Source organism: Lemur catta, chromosome 11 (genome assembly GCF_020740605.2).
Source record: "Lemur catta isolate mLemCat1 chromosome 11, mLemCat1.pri, whole genome shotgun sequence".
Lineage (NCBI taxonomy): Eukaryota > Metazoa > Chordata > Mammalia > Primates > Lemuridae > Lemur > Lemur catta.
Window position 1 is genome coordinate 40,835,774 of NC_059138.1, and position 25,971 is coordinate 40,861,744.

The 25,971-nt window shown below is 34.0% G+C and overlaps 1 protein-coding gene across 1 annotated transcript in view; it reads left to right on the forward strand.

Moving 5' to 3' along the window:
• PTPN12 (protein tyrosine phosphatase non-receptor type 12) overlaps positions 1–25,971 on the forward strand; it is a 91,032-nt gene that overhangs the window by 22,974 nt on the left and 42,087 nt on the right. The window contains exons 2-4 of the mRNA XM_045564305.1: positions 15,770–15,878; positions 23,505–23,581; positions 25,050–25,145. Coding sequence (XP_045420261.1) covers positions 15,770–15,878; positions 23,505–23,581; positions 25,050–25,145 — 282 coding nt within the window. The remainder of the gene's footprint in view (positions 1–15,769; positions 15,879–23,504; positions 23,582–25,049; positions 25,146–25,971) is intronic.

Below are 25,971 nucleotides of genomic sequence, written 5' to 3' on the forward strand. Positions count from 1 at the left end.
TCACCGAAACATAAAACTCTCAGTTGAAAGAGTTTAGCACTAATTCAGTATGTAAAAGTATGAATAACAGGCTGCTTTTAGCCTACCAGTGTTGTGGAAAACAGATGTTAACTGGTCAACTGTATGTTTCTTATCACGTGGTTGCAGTGAGTCATGTATAGATCTTTCTTCTTTCCTAATATGTGCATGCATTGCTGTAGATTTTTCCCTCTACAGTGCTTTTGCTGCATCACACATGTTTTGATAAGTTGTGTTTTTATTTTCATTTAGTTCAAAGTATTTTTTAAATTTTTCTTGAGATTTCTTCTTTGACCTGTGTGTTATTTAGAAGTGTGTTGTTTAATTTCCATGTATTTTGGGATTTCCTGGCTTTCTGTTACTGGTTTTGAGTTGAATTCCATTGTGGCCCAAGAGCAGACATTGTATGATTTCTGTTCTTTTAAATTTGTTGAGGTATGTTTTATGGTGCAGAATTTCGTCTGTCATTGTGAATGTTTCATGTGAGCTTGAGAAGAATGTTTATTCTGTGGTCGTTGGATAAAATAATCTATAGATATCCATTATATCTGGTTGATTGGTGGTGTTGAGTTCAACTATGTCCTTAATGATTTTCTGCCTGCTGTATTGTCAATCTCTTTTAATTGATACATTTAGAACATTGATGTTCAAAGTGATTACTGATACATTTGTGATAGAGAGGTGTTGAAATCTCCATCTGTAATACTGGATTCAAATATTTCTCCTTGCAGTTGTATCAGTTTTGCCTCACATATTTTGATGCACTATTAGACATATACATACTAAGAATTGTTTTGTTATGTCTTCTTGGAGAATTGACCCCTTTATCATTATGTAATGCCCTTTATCCCTGATAACCTTCACTTGCCATGAAGTTGGCTCTATCTGAAATTAATAATATAGCTATTCCCACTTTCTTTTGATTAGTTTTAGCATGATATATCTTTCTCCATTTACTTTTAATATATATTTGTCTTTATATTTAAGGTGGGTTTTCTTATAGACAGCATGTAGCTGGGTCTTGTTTTTAAATCTACTTTGACAATGTCTTAATTGCTAAATTTAGACCATTGATGTTCAAAGTGATTACTGATATATTTGGATTAATGGCTACCATGTTTGTTACTGTTTTTTATTTCTTGCCCTTGTTCTTTGTTCCTATTTTTGTCTTCTTTTCTTTTTTTGCCTTTTGCGGTTTTAATTGAGCATATTACACGATTCCATGTACTCTCCTTTCTTAGCATATCAGTTGTATTTCTTTTTGTACTGGTTTTAATGTCACCTTAGCATTTGCAATCATTTCCAACTAATACAAGTCCATTTTCAGATAACACTAAACCACTTTATGGGTAGTGAGATTACCTTATAATGACAAAATAATCCTAATTCCTCCCTCCCATCCCTTGTATCCTTGCTGGCATTATCTCATAATAAGCATAAGTATACATGCACGGCATACATAATCAAATATGCTTTTGCTATTATTATTTGCAACAAACTGTTATCTGTTAGATCAATTAAGAAAAATAAAAGTTTTAATTTTTCCTTCATTTTTTTTTCTGATTTATTCCTTTATGTAGATATGAGTTTTTAGACCTTTATAACTTATCTTCTCCCTAAATAACTGATTTGAACATTTCCTTTAATATTTCTCACATGGCAGGTCTGTGACAACAAATTCCCCCAATTTTTGTTTGTCTGAGAACGTCTTTATTTCTCTTTCATTTTTGAAGGATAATTTTGCACAGTTCAGAATTCTAGACTGGTGGTTTTTTTTCCCTCCTAACACTTTAAATATTTCATTCCACTTTCTTCTTGCTTGCTTAGTTTCTGAAAAGAAGTCAGATGTAATTCTTATATTTGCTCCTCCATAGATAAGATGATTTCCTCCCTTCTTTAACAATTTTTTCATCTTTGATTTTTTTTTTTTTTTGGTTAGTTTGAAAATGATATGCCTAAGTGCAGTTTTTCTAGCATTTATTCTGCTTAGTGTTCTCTGAGCTCCTTCAGTCTGTGGTTTGGTTTCTGACGTTTATTTAGGGGAAATTCTCAGTCATTATTGTTTAAAATATTTCTTCTGTTCCTTTCTTTCTTTTCCTTCTGCTACTGCCATTATAAATATATACACCTTTTGCAGTTGTTCCCCCTAGTTCTTTAAAATTCTGTTTTAGGTTATTTTCCCCCCAGTCTTTTGTTTCTAATAAGATATTCTCAAGCTTAGAGAATCTTTTCTCAGCCATATGCAGTCTCCTAATCTCAAAGGCATTTTTCATTTCTATTGCAGTGTTCTCTTCTCTTCTCTTCTCTTCTCTTCTCTTCTCTTCTCTTCTCTCCTCTCCTCTCCTCTCCTCTCCTCTCCTCTCCTCTCCTCTCCTCTCCTCTCCTCTCCTCTCCTCTCCTCTCCTCTCCTCTCCTCTTCTCTTTTTTCTTTTCTTATCTCTAGCATTTCTTTTTGGTTGTTTTTTAGAATTTCTGTCTCTCTGCTTACATTACCCATCTATTCTTGCATGCCGTCTACTTTATCCATTAGAGTTCTTAGCATATTAATCATAATTGTTTAAAATTCCCAGTCTGATAATTTCAGTATCCCTCCCATATCTGAGTCTGGTTCTGATGCTTGCTCTGTCTATTCAAACTGTTTTTTGCCTTTTTGTATGTCTTGTAATTTTTTCTTGATAGCCAGACATGATGAAGTGTATAAAAGGAACTACTGTAAACAGACCTTTAGAAATGTGGTGGTAAGCTGTTGGGGGAAGGGTTGTGTTCTATAGTCTTATGATTAAGTTTCAGTCTTTTAGTGAACATGTACCTCTGGACTGTAAACTTCACACCTGTTTTTCAGCATCTTCCTCAGCCTAGGATGCTTCAAGGGCCTAGAGTTCAATATTTCCCTTTCCTCAGGTCTATAAAGCTCTGCTAAAACCCCAGCAGGTTAACTTTGTTTAACTAGTTTCTGCTTAAGGCAGACCTTGTTCAGAAGAACTGAATGCTTTGGTGTGTTGCAAAATGGCTCCCTTTTCCCTCCTCCTGCCAGAAGCATGAGGAAATTTTTCTCCGATACTTTCTGTGGTAGCACTCCCAGAGGTAAAATTCACAAAAGTGTGGGGCATCCCCCCAATTCGGTCCACCTGGAGGTTTTAACTCACACAGTTGTCCACACTGAGCCTCTAGCATTTCATCAGTTACAGTTCAGTTTTCTAATGGAGGTTGCTGCTCTAGCGTTTCTGCTTTTGTAAGTTGTGATTCTCTGTATTTGCCTGTCATTTTCTCCAGTTTTGGGGGCAGCAGTTTGCCCTGTGACTTCACTTCTCTTATGGATCTAAGAAGAGTTGTTGATTTTTCAGTTTGTTGTTAGGACTGAGTGGCAGATTCTTTTTTGTTTGTACCTTTTTTTTTTATTGTGGTAAAATGTACGTAACATAATTTATCATTTATAAGTGTACAGTTCAGTGGCATTAAGTACATTCACATTGTTGTGCAATGAGGATTCTTAAAAGTGAAAAATCACATACTGTTAGGAGGAGGATCATGCAAGGCTTTATAAGGAAGGATTTTTTTTTTTTTTTTTTTTTGAGACAGAGTCTCACTTTGTTGCCCAGGCTAGAGTGAGTGCCGTGGCGTCAGCCTAGCTCACAGCAACCTCAAACTCCTGGGCTTAAGCGATCCTACTGCCTCAGCCTCCCGAGTAGCTGGGACTACAGGCATGCGCCACCATGCCTGGCTAATTTTTTCTATATATATATTTTTAGTTGTCCAGGTAATTTCTTTCTATTTTTAGTACAGACGGGGTCTCGCTCAGGCTGGTCTCGAACTCCTGACCTCGAGCGATCCACCTGCCTTGGAAAAGCTCCAGAGTGCTAGGATTACAGGCGTGAGCCACCGCACCTGGCCAATAAGAAAGGATTTTTAAGATGAGCCCAGAAAGGATGGGTGAATTTTGGTGGAGAGAACCCTTTGAGCAAAGAAACAGTGGCAGGAATGATGAAAACCAGTTAAGGAATCAAGAACATTTGTAGAAGTAACTAATATAGTAGAGCTATTGGCAAATTTGTAAGGATTAAGACAGCAAAACATTGGTTAAAATATTATCAGTTCTTAGAATAAATGCTAAGTCACCTCTCCATGGGTAAAAGTAGACTTTAGACTTGGTCTTTGTCATTCATGAAATGTGCTATCCAGCAGAGAATTTCTAATTTAAACAATGAATGTTATTTGATTATAGGGGATATGCTCTAAAATAATTTAATCCCAGAGATTGCTGGTATACCTATGCTACATATTAAGTAGGCTTATATAAGCATGTTATGTGGCTCAGAGAAATCAAGGTGACAGTGAAGTATTGAGTCACACTGATGGCCTCATCCTGTTAGAAATTAGCTGATAGCTAACAATTATCACTTCACAAAGTGATGGCAAGCTAATACCACTCTGCCTAAGACATCCCTTTGTAATATTAAATGGTAGCTAAATCACAAGATTTCTTCATACTACTTTAAAGTAAGCAAGTTCAAAAGATAGTGTTGTCTTAGTCCATTTGTGCTGCTATCACAATACCTGAGACTGGGTAATTTATGAAGAACAGAAATTTATTTCTCACAGTTCTGGAGACTTGGAAGTTGAAGATCAGGGTGCACCAGCATTTGATCTGGTGAGGGCTATCTTGCTACATCCTCATATGGCAAAAGATGGAAGGGCAAGCTACCAAAACTAAAACTAGTGCAATGCTGCCTGAAGCCTCTTTTATGAGGGCCTTAATATCATCACCCTAGGAGGAGCCCTCATGGCGTAGTCACACCTTAAGGGCCCCACCTCTTAAAACTATCACATTGGCAACACCTGAATTTCAGAGGGGACATATTCAAAACATAAAAAGTGTTACCCTATTTAGGTAAATTTTTTTGTTTAGTGGACACTTATCTGGAGGGAGTCAGTATGCCAATGTAAACTGACTAGTGAAATACTATTTAGGGGTAAAGCTTGACCTCATAAAAATTGAAAACATCTATAATACAAAAGGTAATACAAAGATAAGCAATAGATAAAGATGAAATATTTTCAATGTATTTAACAGATGGAGAATTATTACCCAAAATCCATGAGTTGCTTCTATATATCAATAAAAAGAACATTCCAGTAGAAACATGGACATATGGTGTGATAATTAACAGAAGAAAAATGCAAATAATTAACGAACAGGAAAAAATCACCAATCTCTCCAATAATCAGAGAATTTGAAATTAACCAACATTAACTTTTGGGAATGATCCACCAGATTTGGTAAGATTCAAAAATTGATAATAATCGCAAAATTCAGAAATTGAGAATAGCAAATGTTCGCAAGGATATGGAAAAAGTGGTGTTTCTAGATGTGTTAATGGAAGGGTAAACTGCTGAAGCCTATTTTGGAAGGCAGTTTTGCCACTTCGAATAGAGTTGATAGTGTACATGCTGATTGACACAGCATGTCAATTTCTAGGAATCTTTCCTTTAAAATATTTGCATATGTGCATGAAATAGTATATGCAAGTGTGTTTGTTGCAAAAATCTTTGTGAAATAATCTAAAATATGTATTAATAAGGAGGTTTAACATGGTTGCTACCTAAAAGGATAGGGATGTGAAGGAGAGAGAGGGGTTTTACTTTTTCATTTTATACTTGTATGCAGAAAAGAGTTAACATAGCAAGCCTGAGACTGCTATCCTTGGAAAGTCCTGCTTGCAGGGTTGGCCCTTGGCTGGTGTCTGGGCACTTGGACTTTTGGGAGAGTTCCCATCATCCCCTGATAAGAGTGGCTCACTGTGCCCAAATTGTACAAACAATATGGTTTATGTTGAACACCTACTTTCCTTCTGGGAGTCTGGGATTTTGGCACGTGTTAAGCAGAGAGTGCCTATGTAACTGGCCTCCCGTAAAAGCCCTGGGCACTATATCTCCAGTGAGCTTCCCTAGTGGACAGCATTTCACATGTGTTGTCACACCTGCTGCAGGAACTAAGTGGATGTTGTGTGACTGCATTGGAAGAGGACTCTTGAAAGCTTGTGCCTAATTTCTTCTGGACTTTGTCTGATATGCCTTTCCCTTTGTTGTTTTCACTTTGTATCCTTTAGCTGTAATAAATCATGCCTCTGAGTATGATTATATGCAGAATAATGTGTTAGATCACTCTTTACATGTTGATGAGTTTTTTACATGTTTGTATTATCTGACCCCTTTATTCTGTACATTTTCCTCTGATGGTAAAAGATTGAAAGCTTTCCTTGGTGATGTTGTATGTAATACAATAAAGAAGTGAATCAAAAACTGTCTGCAGGTATGTTATTTAGGACAAGGAGATATTACTTTCAATAAGTTATACTTCACTTTTTAATCAGTTTCATATGTCAATATGATAGTAAACCACAAAGATTAAATTTCGAATTGCATTTTAAATTTAAACTCTCCAGTTATACAAACTGTATTATCTCAACTTATTGAACTGCATGAGTTATAAATGTGATAATAGGGTGCCAATTCACTGACTATGTGATGTTCTGAATGTGGTTATCAGTGCCTATTATGTCTAAAAGACTTGCCATGTTTTATTGAGTATATATTTGGAAGATACTAGACACTGGGGGGGATAAAAAGAAATGTAGGAGATTATATCTGTCAGACAGTGAATTATAATGCATTGGTAGTGATGGGATAAAATGAGTAAACAAATGATAGATATAAAAGGCAGAAATGATAAATACTTTATGACTAGGATATACTTTTGGCATGTGTGCCACATTATAGCAGGGTTTTGTCCTATTCACTGCTGTATCTGTACCACCTAAAACAGTACCTGGCATAGGATAGGTCAGGTAAAATTTTAAGTGTATAGTTCAGTGGTGTTAAGTACATTCACATTGTTGTGCAACTAACTAGAACTCTTCCATTAAAGTACTCCCCATTCTTCCCTTAACCTCCAGCTTCTAGCACCATTCTACTTTCTTTGTTTCTTTTTTTTAAATATGTACACACCATGGAATACTAAGCTTTTTATCTATATGGATTTGACTTTTCTAGGTACCTCATACAAGTAGAATTGTATAATACTTGTATTTTTGTGACTGGCTTCCATTTCCTTAATATCCTCAAGATTCAACCATGTTGTAATAAGTGTCAAGACTTCCTTTTTAAGGCTGAACAGTATTTCATTATATGTATATGCTGCATTTTGTTTATCTATTCATCTGTTGATGGACACTTGGGTTGCTTCCACGTTTTGGCTATTGTGAATAATGCCGCTATGAACATGGATGTATAAATATCTGTTCAAGGCCCTGCTTTCAATTCTTTGGGGTATATACCTAAAAGTGGAATTTCTGAATCATATGGTAATTCTATTTTTATTTTTTGAGGAACCACCATACTGTTTCCTATAGTGGCTGCACCATTTTATATTCTCACCAACAGTGCACAAGGGCTCCAGCTTCTCCTCATCCTTGCCAATACATGTTATGGTTTTGTGTGATGGGATCATATGGCAATGTAAAATTGTGTGCTGTTGGTGGGAATGTTGGATCATCTGTGTTAAATACTTTATAGGAATTGAGGTTATTAAGATTTTGATGTCTTTTGGATATTCTTGGTGACTTCACAAAAGTAATTTCAGGAGAGTAGTAAAGGAAAAAAATGAAATTTTCAGGGGGTTCAAGAGTTAGAGGTTCACCAGGAAGTGCAATCTCTCTTTAGAAAGTTTGGTCGCTGACCACAGCTTTGTGGTAGTCTCTAGTGTTGCAAAAAATAATTCATTTTTCCATCAAGTTGGTAAATAAGTATTGAGCTCACTTAAACTACAAAAATGACTTTTCCTGTGCTATATTTATTTTTGCAAAGATAAATAGGAATTTTGCATTTGTGCTATTTACTTGGGGGTCTTTGTTTTATTTTCTTGCAGAGAAAGAATTGATGTTATTTTTGCTTAATGTGTTAAAACTAGAACTTGATATTCTCTTTTACTGTATATTTATATCATATTTTATGAGATAATTAGTGATGGGTTGCTTTGGAATACTTTGGGAATTTGGGTTTGGCAGAGTGTTCCCCTGTGAAGACTAAACAGGACTATAGTGATTGTGTTTTCTTAAATCAAAATCAAGACACATAACCAGGTGAAGGAAGGTGTATTCAGGAGCCATGGTTTTAATACCCAGAGTTTGGAATTTCTGAGCCATTTACTGTGGGGACAATAGGACAAAATATTTGAAATTGGGTTGATTTGGAAAATCAGTGGAACCAGTAGTTGCATGAGTTAAATGGAGAGAGTCTAGATTAAGGATGGTTAAGGATAAATGAGTAAACAGATGGAAGAGAAGGCAAGGGCCTTGTGAGTTGAAACAAAAATGAAATAATCAGACCAGGGAACACTTTTCTTTTCCATTTACTGTATTAGGTTATCTTCATTTTAATAAAATTAATATATGTGACAGAATTTTATTGCCCTCCTTAATTCAAGTGGTATTCTACTTTTTATTATCATAAAAATGCACCTTCAGGGTAAGAAGAGGGCAAACTGGCATTACAAGTTTGTGATTTTCTCACCAGGGGACAGGAGCTTTTCTTTAAGAAAAGAAAATCATTTGCTTATCGTCTGGGCCATCCTCCTGAAAAGATTACAGGCTTGGTTATTTTTTTTATTACTCTTTTTTAAAAGTTTTTATGATTTGGCTATATTTAGTATTTTTAAATATAAAGTTTATAGTACAAAGTTTTATTTAAAAACAAAGTCTCAAAATTAAGGACTACTGCTATACCCATTCAGGAGGATTATAAGCCTATGTTGGAGATTTCCTTTGCTAGTAGTTGATGGAACTGGGAATTGAACTCCAGCCTCTCTGACTCAGAGCTGTTCCATTGTGAAGTCCAAGCAGGAGAGAGAAAATAGTTTCTTAAGTATACTGGTCAATTCTGAATTGTACCTATTTTCTCCTACATCACCACCTAAGAAGACCTAAACAGTTTATTGACTCCCTGCTGTTTGTGTGGGGTTATGTTGATAGTGGCCGGTCTTAATAGAATAAGAAGATATAGTTTGCATCTTCAGGGAATTCATGTTCTATCAAGGATAAGTATATGGATATATATAAATAATTATTATACATTGGGATATGTCCTAGATTAGAAGTGTACATAAAGGGCTGTAGGTAGAGATAAGGAAGAGAGAGGAGGAAGTGGATGATGGGGGTGTGTGTGCCAGTATTTCTCAGGAAATGTTTCATCAAGATGATTTCTGTACTGAGCTAGTACCATAGAAAGCAAGGAGTTTGCTTGGCAGTCAAATAGGGGAATAACTGAAACATGAGCAAAGCACAGAATCATTTTGTTACCCAAAGACCCATGAGACTGACCCCTGTTTACTTAAAAGTTATTTTCTTTATTATCAGTCCTGACGTAGCTTCAAATGAGGAGGCATAGCCATGTATTTCCAAAAAAGAACGCCAGACAAGTTGTACAGCACTGGGTAAAGTGTGAGCAAAGATAGGAAGATGAATTTTGAAAGGCAGAGAGTTGCATGTTTTGCACTTAAAGGTAGACTTTGCAGTTGTATAGTTGAAAGACCTTTTGGTTGTTTTAGCTGCTTGTAACAATTAGTAGTAGTATGCATATTTTTCATATGTTTATAAAGATTTAAAGTCAGTTAGAGATAGTATAGTGTACTTAGGATGGAGGTCATACTCTAATTTTACTATCTGCTGCTAGTACTTTGTATTTGGGATTTAAAAGAATTTATTTTGATTTGCTTACCATGCAACTTGTATGGTAGGGTTAAATTAATAGTATTAATATTGAGTGGTTTTTGTGACTGAGGATAATTAAAATTTTCAGGTATAAAACCAGATGAATTTATTCATTTAACAATTACTGTTGAATGCCAACTGTCTCAAACCTGCTACTTTTTAAAATTCAGATGAATTCTCCAGTAATTACCTCAGAAATTTTTCAGAGCAGTGACAAAAGCATGATTTGTGGGTTAAGTAGTCTTAATATTTGGCTACAGTGTGACTCTTAAGCTTAAGATAACTGTTGTTTTATGATACAAGGTACAGTTTTAAAATTTATATATTCTTATGTGCATATTTACTAAAAGTAATGTCTTAGGAAACTTCTGTTTTTTAACTGTTATGACATTGAGGAATTTGGGGCAGTGGTATGTGGTCTAGTAACAGAGCATCAGAGATCTTAAGCTCCAGTATTTAATTTATTTATATCCCATCTTATTCCAAAATGAATTTGAGTTAGCTTAATTTCCATCTTAGTTCAGTTTTTTGATTTGTGTTCATTTGTTGTTTTCTTAATTGTCCTGAATTAAAGTCTAGCAACAAATGAATACTTGTCTGTTTCATGTATTCTCAGTTCAAAGTCTATTCAGCAAATATAAAGAGAATTAGATCTATTTTAGAGGCAGATCTAATCAGACTTGCTGATGAGGGAAGGATGAGGTAAAGGAACAAATCCGAGATGAGTCCTAGGTTTTTGTCTTGAGAAACTGTTAAACGGTGGTGCTGTTAGTGATGTTTGTGATGCCCATGAGACACCCAGTGGACAGTCTAGTAGAGAGTTGTTTGACTCTGGAGATATTTAACAAATTTCACACAACATATTCTCAGTAGCTTCAGTCCTTAGATGAACAATGAAATTGTTCTACCCTTTTAAGAACTCAAATCTTGACACACAAAAGGATGTCTTAAAGAGGATACTCACATTGCTTGTGACTTTTGGAGGCCTTTGAGAATCCCATTTATTGATTTTAGGATTAGGGTCTATAAATTTTGTGTTTAAGAAATAAAGAGAAAATAATTTATTTGGAACTTTATAACAAAGTGAATATTAAACTCAGATTTTGTTTGCATCAGAAATTCTAAATGGTAGTGGAGCAGTGTATTATGGATTCACTGCAGAAGGCTGAGGAGTTAAGGAGGGAAGGTTCAAGAAAGGCTTCACAAAGGAAATGGCACTTTAGCCAGAATCCTGCTATTAACTCAACAGCAAGATTGAGTTACAGTTGTGAAACTGGTGATGGTTAAGAGCTGGAGGAATTACTGGTGGTGGTTGTTGGTGGTGGTGGTAAGTAATTTTATATGGCTGAAACATCAAACTCCTGGTAAGAGAGTGTTATAAAAAGAAGCTAGGAAATTAGGCAGCATTCGGAATATTTTATAATGAAACCACGGAATTGGTAGTTTTTCCTGGAGGTGGTAGACCCCTTGGAGGTAGGTAATAGACCCATTGGAGGGTTTTTAAGTGTGGGACTAAAATGATCAGACTTGTCTTTTAGAACAGTAACTAATAGGGGAGTGCAGTTATTTAAGGAGTTTATTTATGTGATTTTTTAAAAGACCTTTAAGGGTAGACTTAATTGGCAATGTCTTTCTTAAAGGCCTTTGTTTGTTTGCTTAGTATTAAAAAAAAGCTATACATGATAAAGGGTGTGGTGGGTATCCATATGCTTATGTACATATAACATTTAACTGTATTTTTGCCCAGTTCAGACAGTAAATTATTGTCTTTTCTTGCTTTAGGATTATGTGAAATAATTGTTACTTTTATTAACACATTTATTAGTGTTTAGTTCAGTGCTGTTCTCAGTCTGTCACAAAGCACTGTGTTTATGAATAAAGTTTCTTAGTATATTATGGCATGTTTCTCTATAATATAGAGGTTTTTTCCTGCTTATTTGCTAGTATTAATAACAGCTTCACTAGAGACAATAGAATGATGGTCAGGAAGTTAAAACAAAATTATATGTGTAGATACTTTGTTTCATCTAATTAAATGAGCTTTGGTGCTACTTCTATTCAAGAACTATTTGGACATTAATGTTGATGTGGTGTTAAAAAATAAAACCTTCTGCTTTAGGCCAAATCAAATCTTACTGTAAGATTAATTTATTCAACATATTTAATAAGAGAATTCCCTAGGGATTCAGGGCATTACAGATATCTGACAATAATTTTGTACTCTGAGATTATAGTTTTAATAGGGGAAATAAGATGTATTCTCTTTGTATGTTTATCATTAGAGTAAGAAATCGTGAGTGTTGTAAGACTACATATAAAGGTAAAAACTCAGAAGGGAAAGAATATTTTTGGATGTGGGGCATCAGAAACTCTATAGGAGCTAGGGCTTAAAATGTGAAGATAGATAAGATTTGGAGGTGTGCAAATGGAATAACCACTAAGAAGCAAAGAAAAAGCATATACAGATTGCAGAAAGATGGTTATCATGGGAATTTTTTCAGGTGGAATCTTGGAAAGCAACAATGGTGGGGTTCCCCCCCTTTCACACTGCTGATGTAAAGCATTACCATAATCCATACAGTGTTGGATTGTTTAGTGTTTTATAAGATAGAAAAGAGATTTAGAAAAGAGATTTGGTTTTCTCATTTGCCATTGCTCAGAATTTTTTAGTTCTTTTATTTAACCCCTTTTTGTTTCTTACAGCCAGTGCTTTTTGTGCTTACTTGCTGCTGAACCATGGTCTCTTCCTCCCACCAATCTTTTTTTTTTTTGCTACTTGATAGCTACATTTTTTTCTTCTTCAACCCTAACCCTTTTCAATTTCCCAGGAAAAATCCATAGTCATTTTTCTCAAAATTATTTGATACTGTCAACATGTATATAAAATAGAGGAACCTAAAATTGTTGAAAATCAACCTCCATTTCTCCATGCTAATCAATTACAGTACTCTTTCTTTTAGAGCCCAGAGACCTTATACCAGTGTGGTTCTTAAAGCAAGCATGGCTACAGAAGCAGCAACATCACCTGGAAACTTGTTAAAATGCAATTTATCATGCTCCACCACAGACCTACTGAATTAAAAATTCTGGGGGTGAAGCCTTTGTGGTCCTCCAGGTGATCTGAAGCATGCTCAAGTTTGACAGATAAACTCCTTTATAATACTCAATAGTTTCAGGCAGACAAATTGGCCCAGAATGTGCGGCTCTTTTGATCTTTGATCTAGGAAAGATTTTAAAGAAATAAATCTGAAGTAGCAAATAACATTTAGAGAGTTTCAGTAGTTGACTCAATAATAATAATTAACACTTATTTAGCCATTTTATGTGCCAGGCTTTTTGCTGAGTGTAGGTAGGGGTATTTTCTCCATTTTATAGAAAATGAGACACAGAGGGGTTAAATATGTGCATTGTCATATAGCTAGAAAGTGGAAGATCCAAAATTTTAATTCAAGCAGCTAACTATAAAGCTGACATTTTTTGGTAGGAAATAAGTCCCTACTTGAATATGTCTTTTTAATACAGTTGGGTAGAATTTTTTTGAAGTCAATTTTTTTTTCAGTACACAACAAAGTTTTTGTGTGTTTTGTGGACCACCTTTGTATCTCTGACGGGCATAAAAATTTCTAAGCATACTACTTTGGTAGACTTTTATTTTAATAGAGCATTCTTTATTTTAAGCTTTGATGTAGAAAGTATCCGATGGTGTGTCAGCCTTTAAGAAAACTGGATAAATAAAAATCCAGGCTTAAATTAGGTATTTATTTGTGACAAAAGTGTTCTCAGGGTTCATTATATGAGAAATGGAAAGTCATTTCATGTAAAACTTTTGTACATTTCTCAACATAATTTCTCATGTAACAGAGGAATACTTGCAGTGATTGTACCAGGTATTCCAGAAGTACATTTACATTTTATAATTAAATTCAGCCACTCTTCTCTTTGCTTTGTAGTTTTTTTTTCTTTTATATAGGTTTTCAGTGACATCAACCTAATGTTCTTTTCAAATATTTAACCTTTGAACAGAGAAAATACAAAAATTCTAATTATATACGCCAGATATATATATAAGTAACTGAGGATCTTTGTTAACATGCAGTAATGAAATCTTTTCTACTTTCCGTTTACTTTTTTAACATTCAAGTTTTTGAACAGGCAATACATTCATACAATCCAAAAGGTGTGAAAAAGTGTATAGTTATGTCTTCTCATCTGTTTCCCACAGCTACCCATTTCCCTTCTCCACAGACACCTTTGTTTCTCTTCCAGAGATATTTTATTCATATGCATATGTACAAGGAAGTACAAATATATTTTTAATTATCTTTAACACCAGTAGAACGCTACTGTGTTCCTTGCCTTTTACGCTTAATACATAATTTCAAGATATTGCCATCTCACTATATAAAGAGCTTCCCCATTTGTTTTTCAGCTATATTATATTTGATTGTATGAATGATATAAATCTCTTTAGCCAGTCCTCTATTAATAGATTTTTTTTGATTGTTAGCAGTCTTTTGCTATTATTAACAATGCTGCAGTAAATAGCTTCATACGTACATCATTTCACATGTGTGCCATTTTAATCTGGAGGACAGAATTGTAAAAGTAAAATTCCCTGGTTAAGGGGTTATATGCATTTATAATAGCCAGATTACCTTCCTTGAGGGTTTTGCTAATATTCCTTTCCACCAACACTGTATTGAAGTTTAGATTTTCCCCACACTCTCACCAATAGCCCATTTACTTTTGAATACAGTTTTTTTCCCCCTAACACATGCACATATTTTGCGAACTCTGTTACTACAGGAAATAGTATCATAAATGCTGGGAATTTTACTTTGGCATTATGCCAGTGCACAACAAGATTCTAGTCTTTTTATCTTAAAGAAAAAAAAATTTCTATTTTATTAATGTTTTTAAGATTGTGATAATAAAATTTAGTAGTTTTTCAAAGAAAAGCAAAAGGTTTACTATTCTATATGTAAGTGCCTATTTGTTAAAGTATTTCAAGTTATTTTTGTTGAAGTATATCATAACAAGCATAAGGCAAGAATCTTGTATTAAAGCTCTATCTGATTTTTAAAAATAAAGGCATAACGTTCTTAGTTCCTTAAATATCAGCATTACCAGTAGCAAAAATCAAATGGTGAAAAAGTTAAATTTTGCCAGACTTCTTTTTCGTTTCATTTGTATTTAATAATCTGTTGAATAGTAACACCAGAATGCTTTCAATATGGCTTTAAGCCTGAAAGAAAGTAGGCTCCTTTGAAATTAAATTTCAGCAGTGTAGTTGAGTAGAATTTAAACAATTCACAATGCCGACTTTCAGTGCTTCTGAAAGCAGGAAGTGTATTACTGACATGCAGAAATATTCCAGCCCAAATAACATCCCTACTGCCATATGTGGTAAGAATTTGTCACTAACCCACAAACCACTTCTGTAATGCAGTGAATAAGCAGAATTGGTCTTTGTTGGACATTTCCAATTTGGTATGAAAGAACTTTGTTTTGCAGTGTCTTATAAGTAATTATTAGCTTATGTCTTGAAGAGAGCCTGGCACATCATGGGTGCTCATGGTTTATTGAGAGAAGGAATAAAGAAACCTGTACATAATTCTTTTAAGCATGATTTTAACTTGGTTATTGGGACCCTTAGTTTAACAGAGAAATTACTTGAGTATGTTAAGGACTGAGTTAAATATTCTGACTCAGCTTATTAATCATATCTTTAAATTCTTCTCTTCTAGTTGCCCTCTTTGCTGCTCATTTGAAATAAATGTTAATCATGTTTGCACTTATGCTAAAAAAGAAATTGTCCTTGGGGGTTAATTATTAAGGGACGGAGAAATTAAGACCTTAGAGAAATAGGAAAATGAGTTGTGAGGACTTGGGGTCAGCAAAATTCAGTGAAGACTTTGTAAATCATTAAAATTTTGAAAATATCAATGTTTCTCTAAACTTCAATTTTTATTTTTTTATATTTTAAGCGATTAAGAAGATTGTCTACTAAATATAGAACAGAAAAAATATATCCCACAGCCACTGGAGAAAAAGAAGAAAATGTTAAAAAGAACAGATATAAGGACATACTGCCATGTAAGTCTGAAATGCCCTTGATAGAACAAATAGAAATGCTAATTAGCCTTTTGTAACCTAACTAGCTATATTCTTCCTGAGTCTGATTGTTAAGTAGTAATTAGCCTCTCTTTCAACATATACTACAAGATTATAATTTGTAATTGTGCTTCTTTCTCCTTCTGATAGTAATTTTTGTTGTTGTTTAGTTTTTTCCCTTTAAGCATCACAGTTGCTGTAATACTAAATTACTTTTAAATACTGAAAATCAAAGTAAGAACAGAACTCTCTGTTTAAAAAAGTTATTTCATAAAAATAAAATATGGATAATTGAATAAATTTTATAAAATGCTAAAAATACTGACTTATCTGTTATTTAGTCACAAGAACCTTAATTGATTAATTATGCATGGAAAAAATGAACCATAAGATGACTCAAAAACCTGTGTGTCTGCTATTCTCACCATTCTGAATATATATGTCTGAGCATGTCTTAGACTAATAGCATTATATAATAATAATTATTATTATATTCTTAGATATATAGTTTTCTGACAAAATAACTTCAGCTCCAGACGTGTACTTAAATGTGTCCCCATTTTATAAAATAAAAACTTTAGCTTGTACCTGCTGTCTCTTAAACCTGCCAGTAGTCTTTTTTTTTCTTCCGGTATCAGGAATTATCTAAGTTCTGTGACACCATTTCGACAACTCTCATTCATTCTTAAAGCTTGTTCTCTCAAAAATTTCCTTGATAAAGTTCCCAGTAACTTTTTAATTGCCCAGATTCAGTGGTCTTTTTTCAAAAAGTGTTCATTCTTTTCTGTTAACTATAATATTTTGATGCCATTGACCAGTCTCCATTTTTGAAATTTTCTTCATATCCCTTATTCCGATTACCTTCTCCCTCTCTTGTCTTCTTCCCTCTTTTCCTCATTGACTTCTTTGCCTAAATGTAATTCTTCATCTTTTTGTTGTTGTTATTCAACATTGTTCTCAGCTGTGGAATGTGTGGATAGCCAGTGTTGGCAGAATTAACAAGTAGTAAGATAGCATAATGGTAGAGTTCTGACTCTGGAAGTTCAAATCCTGACTCCACCACTTTCTAGCTGTATGACCTTGAACTTATCCCCTCTATGCCTTGGTTTTCTCATCTGTGAAATGGAGATTATAATAATAATACTTTTTAGGATTATTTTGAATATTAGATAGGTTAATATAAAATGCTTAGATTGTACCTAGCTCATAGTATTATAACTACTCATTAAGCTTTTATAAAATATAGTTTCTTTTCTTCACCTGTTGTTTTAGTCCATTCAGGCTGCTATTACAAAAATGTCATAAATTGGGTGGCTTATGACCAACAGAAATTTATTTCTTACAGTTCTAAAGGCTGGGAATTCCAAGGTCAAGGCACCAGCAGATAGATTTGGTTTCTTGTGAGGGCTCGCTCTCTGGTTTATCAATAGTGCCTCCTTATTGCATTCTTACGTGGTGTAGGGGGCATACGAGCTCCCCCAGGCTTCTTAAATAAGACCAGTAATCCCATCCACAAGGGCATGACCTACCTATTACCTTCTAACAGCTCCACCTCTTAATAGTATTATAGTGGGGATTAGCTTTCAATATATGAATTTTGGGGAGTCACAAACATTCAGACCATAGCACCAGTCCACCTCAGTCAGAATAGGTGATGGCATGGGTTTCTGGACACTTTGTATTAAGCAGAATAATCTTGAGGTAATCTTACAGTGCTCTGAAATTATTAATGTATCACTCCAAGTGATAATCTTTCCAGTTTCTTTTTCTGTTGGGGAAATAAATATTAAACAGTTACAGGTTTCTTTTTTCAGGTGTTATTTCATTCATTCATTCATTCATTTTACAAAAAGCTTTGAGCATATACTATGTACAGGCAATGCAGCAAAACACAAACTAGCAAAAATCCTTGCCTGTTTGGATCTTATCTTTTGGTCAAGGTGCAGGACAATTAATATAAATTAACATACATGATGTGTCACGTGGTGATTTGTGCTATTGAGTATAATATAGTTGGAATGAGGGGCAGAGAGAAAGGTGGGAATAGAAGGGGGAAGCTTTATAATTTTGTTTAGGGGTGGGGGGAAATGTTAGTGATATTAAACTTTTATTTTTTTATCTGAAAAATAAAAGCCCTGATTATAGTGTTTGCCAATTTTTGTGATAGATTATTTATCATAATTATCACAACAAAATTATTAGGTACTTAATATTATAAGCCATTTTGCAGATAGGAAACTGAGACACAGAGAGGTTAAACAGTTTGTCACACAGCTTATAGTGTGGGACAAGGATTTAAACCTAAGCTGTTTATATCCAAAGTGTTGGTTCTTGACTATGGTGATTTGGTACCTCAAGGCACATTTGGCAATGTCTGGAGACATTTTGGTTGTTAAAACTGGAGTTTGGAGGTGGACAGGCTGCTAATGGCATCTAATGGGTAGAGGTCAGAGATGCTGCTACACTACCTACATACATAGGATACAGTCCCCCACAACAAAGAATTACCCAGGCTGAAATGGCAGTGGTGCTGAAATGGAGAGACCTTGTCCTAGAGCCTAAGCTTTTAATCACTGTGCTTTAGTCAGGGTGGCAGTGCCTTTTTTCCTTTAAGTTATTTAAAGTTTCCAGTAAATTCCTAGTTAGTTTGATTTGGAAAATTATATTGAAAATAATTGTACTGAGAGATAGATGTACTCTGTTAGAGAATAATTTAAGTCATTAATTTCCTTTGCATGTTAAACATGTCCAGTGCTTACAGAAATAATAATTTTTAAATAGATTTGAGATATAATTTATATACCATGAAATTTACCCATTTTAGGTGTATATTTCAATGATTTTTTAGTAAATTTGGATTTATGCAACAAATAACACAGTCCAGTTTTAGGATATTTCTATCACCCCCAAAAGATCTGAAGTCTTCAGCCCTAGGCAACTGTTAATCTGCTTTCTATCTCTATAGATGTTCCATTTCTGTACATTTAACATAAATGTGATCATACAATACATAGTCTTTTATGGCTTCTTTGACTTAGCATGTTTTTAAGATTCAGTCCATTCTTTTTGTTGAATGATATTCTGCTGTATAGATATATCACATTTTGTTTATCCATTTACCAGTTCATAAACATTTTGAATAATGTTGCTGTGAATATTTCCATAAAAGTCTTTGTGTGGGCATAAGATTTTATTTTTCTTGGATGGATACCTAGAAATGGAATTGCTGGGTCAATGGAAGCTTATATTTCACTTTTATAAGAAACTGCTAAACTGTTTTCCAAAGTGGCCATTTCACATTCCCAACAGCAGTATATGAGGGTCACAGTTCCGTCACATCCCCATCAACACTTGTTGCTGTTGTTCCTGTAGATTATAGTTATTTTAGTGGGTGTATAGAGGTGTCATGTTTCTCATTTGCATGTCCCTAATGAAAAATAATGTTGAGCATCTTTTCATGTGCTGTTAGCCATTTGTATATCTTCTTTGGTGAAAAGTCTATTCAAATCATTTGTACATTTAAAAAAATTTTTTGAATTATAAGGGTTCTTAATGTATTCTGGATACTGAAGTTAGTCCCAGATTTGAGAAATTTCTAAGTACTATTAGGTCAAGGGATGACTTGTGTTTTGTCTCTTGAAAGGGCTAAAATTGAGCTAGCCTTTAGATCTGGGTACCCTGCCTAATCTTATGTTAATTATGGAGATTATTTTATTTCTTAGAGCTAAGATTTAGTAATAAGAGGTCTCTGTTTTCTTGGAGGTGACAATGTTTATGTATTCTCTTTTTGTTGCCATAGTTTATTAATGTTTGTTGGGGAGGGTGCTACTTTAAAGAGCCTCTTGTATAGCCAGTATTGGCTGTATCTGGAGTTGGGTTCTTGGGGGATTGTAGAGGCAGTCAGCAAAACCGTGGAAAGGAATGATTATTTTCATTTCTTTGATATTTAGATTTTTTCTACTCTTGTTTATGCTTAGCAGTAGACCAATAGGTCAGGCAAGGTGATTCACACTTGTAATCCCAGCACTTTGGGTGGCTAAGGTGGGAGGATCAATTGAGCTCAGAACTTTGAGGTTGCGGTGAGCTATGTGTGATCTTGCTACTGCACTCCAGCGAGGACAACAGAGCGAGATCCTGTCTCTGAAAATAAACAAATACATTTAAAAAAATAAGAGCACCAATAAAGAATATTAAAAATATACATGATATGTTATAGGTAGCATAATATTGACTTTTAAATTCTCAGTAATATACTATACATATAGTATAAGGCAATGACTACAAAATTTGCCTATCTTAGAATTTTCATGGGGAGTTTTAAAAAAAACATTTCTATACCCCATTTTGAACTTACTGAATTAAACTTACTGCAAGATCTAGGACTCCAGAAATCTTGTATTTTAATGTGCTTTTCCCAGCTTTTGAATGACTGGGGATAGATGAAATAAAATTGGCAAAATGTTGATAATTATTAAAGCTGGATAATGGATGATATACGAGTATTCATTATACTATTCTATTTTGGTATGTGCTTAAAATCTTCCATCTTAGAAAATTAAAAAAAAAAGAAAGAAAGAAATTCCTAGCCTACTTGCAGCCAGCCTGGCACCAGTCCTGTCATTTGGGAGCTACTGTTCTCATTTGGATTTACAATTACCAGAAACATTTACCGAGGACCCAATGGTAAACTAACTATTGTACTCTACCTTTGAGATACTTTGAATGGCGGCTACTCTGACATATGAATAAGGGTAATTAAATGGGACCCCTTATTACTGGCAAACATGGTAAGAGAAAGCTTCTTATAGTTACTTAACCAACATTTTCTTAACTGCTGAATATTCTATTCTCACTTAGCATTCTTTTGTATGTATATTTCCTATCCCAAATAGTATAAAAAAAGTAAAGGGGGGGTGGCATGTACGGTGGAGTGAAATAAATGACAGAGCATTCATAAACATGTAAACATTCTCTTTCCTGGAAACATGGTGAGGAGATGAATAATTTTTATTAGAAGCCAGTGTGTCTTTCTTATATGTCTCTTCCTACAAATTTACAAAGAAGATCACATCAAAAATAAGTTTATTAATTAAATCAGCAAAACCGGGCCTTGGTGCTATGTATAATATTTGGCCTCAAGCCAGGTGTGGTGGCTCACACCTTTAATCCTAGCACTTTGGGAGGCTGAGGCAGGATTGCTTGAGGCTAGGAGTTCAAGACCAGCCTGAGCAATATATCGAGACCCTGTCTCTACAATAAAATAGAAAAATTAGCTAAGTTTGGTGGCGCATGCCTTTAGTCCCAGCTGTTGGGAGGCTGAGGCAGGAGGATCGCTTGAGTCCAGGAATCTGAGGTTGCAATGAGCTGTGATGATGCCACTGTACTCTACCCTGGCCAATAGAGTGAGATCCTGTCTCAAAAAAAGGGAGGGTTGGGCAATGAAAAATTAGTTAGTTATTCATTAGCTGTCCTTTAAGACTTTGCTAAGAATTTTATTCATGTCTATTACCCACCCTTCTTTCCTTCCTTTCTTAGCTTGGTTGTTTTTATTTTGTTTGTTTAAGACAGGCTCTTACTATGTTGCCCAGGCTGGTCTGGAACTCCTGGATTTAAGCCATCCTCCCTCCTTAGCCTCCAAGTGGCTGTGATTATAGGCATGAGCCACGGTGCATTTCTTTTTGTATTTAACTACCTTTAATATTTATTGTTCATGGATTAGAAGGGACCATAATGTGATGATAATGGTAATGATATGTTACATTACATGTTATGGTCCTTTTTAATCCAGAGACAACAAATCTTAGGCAATCCTATTACTTTAGGATTTCATAGTCTTAAGTATCTCCCCCAAATATTTATTAATTACAAAGAGAAAGATAGTAACTTTATAATGGAGACACCAACCAATGCCATATTAACCAAGTGACTAAGGTTAACATCACAAGTTACATGGATATCATCAACCCCCTGGTGTGTTGTACTGAAAAGGACAGAACATCGTTCTGTGGTATTCTTATCAAAATGCATAACCTCATTCCAGTCATAAGAAAAGATCAATCAAAGGAACTTTTCTAGATTGGAAGAGATTAAAGAGAAATAATAGTTAAATGTAATGTGGGACCCTGGGAAGAGAAAAAAGATACTATTAATAGAAAAAAATAGGTAAAATTTGTATAGTCTGTTAATTAATAGTTTTATAACAGTTTTCTGCTTTGATAATTGTCCTGTGGTGATGTAAAATGTTAATATTAGAGGAAGCTCAATGAGAGGTATATGGGAATTCTCTATTATTTTTATAATTTTTCTATAAATACAAAATTATTTCTAAATAAAGTTTCAAGCCTCAACAGAAACTGGAAAAAACTATTTGCATTACTTATAACAGAGGGTTAGGTTTCTCTTTTTGCATAGATTTCATAGAAATTAGTAGGAAAAAATATACATGGAAAAATGGGCAAAGGATATAAACAAGCGGTTTATGGAAAAAGAAATGTACATAATCAGTAAATATATTAAAACACCATTTGCATAATTCAAGATATGCAAATTAAAACAAGATATTTTTACTGTTTGTGTTGTCAGTGATTAAAAGGTTTGATAATACCCACTCTTATCAGTAACACCTATATCGCATAAATTGTTATTTACCTTTTAGAAGGCAAATAGCAATTCCTTTGTTAGGAATTTACCCTACAGCAATGCTGGTAACAGATGTATGTACAGCAGTGTGGGAAAAATTCTGAGATGTATTACTAACTGAAAAGTAACAAGGTACAGAACACCTTGTATATGTAGGATGATTGCATTTGTGTAGTTTTTCAAAGTATATAGGTATATGTGTAAAATTATGTTTTTTAAACCTAGTGTCTTGTTGGGAAAGAGAGAGCCCTGGAATTAAATGGCAAGGGAAGACTTACTTTTCATCTTATACCTTTAAGTTCTACTTTTTAAAAATTATGTACATATTACTTTTATTTTTAAAAAATTTAAAAATATATACTTACAAAATTAATAAAATTTATGTTTTTGGACTTTTATTGTAAATTTTTTTATTCTGAATGACATTACCCATTAGTAAATATTATTGGCCAAGTGAAGTATTGAGCACATTTTATATATAATGTCAATTCATTAATTTGTCACAATTTACTTAATTTTTATAATTTCATGTGAAGTATGAAAGTTAGATTTCCTAATAAGAATTTTGGCAAATGAGCTTGTGTGTCACTGGTTAGTATTTATCAGTCACCTGGTATGCTCATTAAAAACTGCAGAGGCTTATATCCTAGACTCTGCTCTAGTAAACCTGGGATAATGCCCTGGAATTTGTATTTTAAAAGAGTTCCAGAGATGATTCAGATTGCAAATTTAATACACTGCTTTACATCACTGTTTTTTTTTTTTTGTTGTTGTTGTTGTTGTCTTAAGATTTATTTCCTATCAGTATAATGTTAGAAATTACCCTGCTAGTGCCTAGAGTCCATTTTCATTAATTGTTTTCAAGAGTAAATGTTCTTAGTTATCTACATAACTTTGCTTATGCTTTATTAGGAAATACCTGTGTGCCAATAGGACATAATTTATAGAATGTCCTTTTTTTTCTTACAGTTGATCACAGCAGAGTTAAGTTGACTTTAAAGACTCCTTCTCAAGATTCAGACTATATCAATGCAAATTTTATTAAGGTATGTATTAATTATAAACGGTATTTCTCTGCCATACTTAATGTCATCCTGCATACCAGTTTTGTTAAAACTTTAGATTGCCTAAACATGGTACCAACAGCAAAAGAAATAAAAATAAAATCACTGCCCTGGCACATTTTATATGCTTTCCTTCTAGCCTCCTTATTCATAAAGTTTTGCTTCATTTTATGGTAACGGAGATAATATTTGTTGTTTTGTTTCTTTTACATTGAAGGCTTATAAATACTTTACCTATTACTAGGTCATCTTTTCAGTTACCCTTCTGAGTTTATGTACACAGATATACATGGTCATTCTCTGTTGCTGAAACCATATAGGTGGTTTCCAATTTTTCTTGATAACAATATCACAGTGAACATCTTTTGTTCTTTTGAATAATTTATTGGGATAAATTAGTAGGGCTGGAATTACTAGATAATACTAATTTTAAATTATGGAACATAAATTTAAAGCTTTTGGCAACTGTCACTGTTTTAAGTGGCAACCCAAATCCAAGAGTAAATAGTCTTTTTTTTGGTAACCTTTATTTGGATACATTTGATCAAAAGCAGTCAGGTTCTTATATAATAATCAATAGAGACAGATGCAAACTGCCACTTGATTGAGTTTAAATATAAGGCTTTGATTTGTTCCATCAGTTATTCTGTGCTTTTGAATCTTTCTAGTCATATGACAGTATAATTTTCAGGCATTCATATATGTTATGTATACATATTTTAATATGATATTTTATTGACAAATATTAAGTGGTAAGAATTTATGTGGTAAAGTTAATATCTATGCCAACACTGAACAGTCATTGTTTTAAATAAAAACTTCTTTTTCAACAAAATCAATTCTGTTATAATGGTGGTAAAAACCAAAATTAATAGGTTAAACAAAACACAATAAATAAATGGTTTGCTGTTTCAGATCTTGTCAATGTACATATCTTTTATAAGGACATTTGTTAAAAGTTATAGTTTTTAATCGTTAATGACACTGATTCATTGTATGATTCGGTTATGTGGTAGTTCAATATTTTAGTCAGCTATCCTGTTAGAGTATATTTTCTGTTTGTTATTTAAAACCTAACTAGTTTTAGTATTGTTTTTAGAATTAAACTATATTCTTATATTTCTGCTACAGCTAGCTTTGTTAACTAGGTATTGGGGTTTTTGTTTTCAATTGCTAGGTAAATAATTATTTCAATTAGTATAAGGTAATCCTTCATTACCAATTCTGTGCTCTATGTCTAATAAACACACAAAAGTGTAATAGTCACCAAAAGCAGAAGTGAATTGAATACACTTTGCCATGCTTTTATGTACTATGAAAGAAACATTATTTAGAAATGCTTTAAGTGAAAACAACAGTATTACTAATAAAATTTGCAACCTTAAGATTTAGGTAATGAAATATTTTTGGTAATCATAATAAATGTAAAAGTTGATTTTAACCATTTTAGGGTGTGTATGGGCCAAAAGCATATGTGGCAACCCAAGGACCCTTAGCAAACACCGTAATAGATTTTTGGAGGATGATATGGGAGTACCATGTTGTAGTAAGTAATTTACCTTTCATAATATATTTTGAGAAATATGTATGTAATGACATAGGATGTTTTACTGAATAAGGAATGAGAGGACATTTTAGCCATATGACATGTTTAATTATAGGTGACATTTATTAAAAAGACAGAAACTGATTTTTAGGATATCATTAAAGTCTCACAAGCTAGTCTAGATTTTAAGAGTGTGTGATAGGACCAGGCATGGTGGCTCACACCTATAATCCCAGCACTTTGAGAGGCCAAGGCAGGAGGATGGCTTGGGGCCAGGAGTTTAAGACCAAAGTGGGCATCATAGCAAGACCTCGTCTCTACAACAGATTAAAAAATTAGCCGGGCCTGGTGGTGCACTCCAGTAGTCCCAGATACTTGGGAGGCTGAGGTAGGAGGATCACTTGAGTTCAGGAGTTAGAGGTTGCTGTGAGCTATGATAATGCCACTGTATTCTAGCTGGGGTAACATAGAGACTTTGTCTCAAAAAAAAAAAAAAAGCAGAAGAACCCCAAAACAATAAAAACCAGAAAATAAGTGAGTTAGGATACTGCAGAGAGCTACTCTGTACTAATGTGTATTACCCTGGGAACCTAAGCATTTGTTCTGGTGATGGTTTGGTTGTGTGTATGTGGAAAATCAGTAATATGGAGCTCTCATTCCTGTCTTATGAGCATTGTAACAGTATTTTTCTATGGCATTATAATGATTTTAAAGCACTGGCACCCCTTGTTAGTCTTTGAAAAATTAGTAAAATGAGGGAAAAATTCCAGTCGTTAGTGTTTGCTGATACTTCAGTTTGAAACTAGATGTGCTTGGGGATTGACTG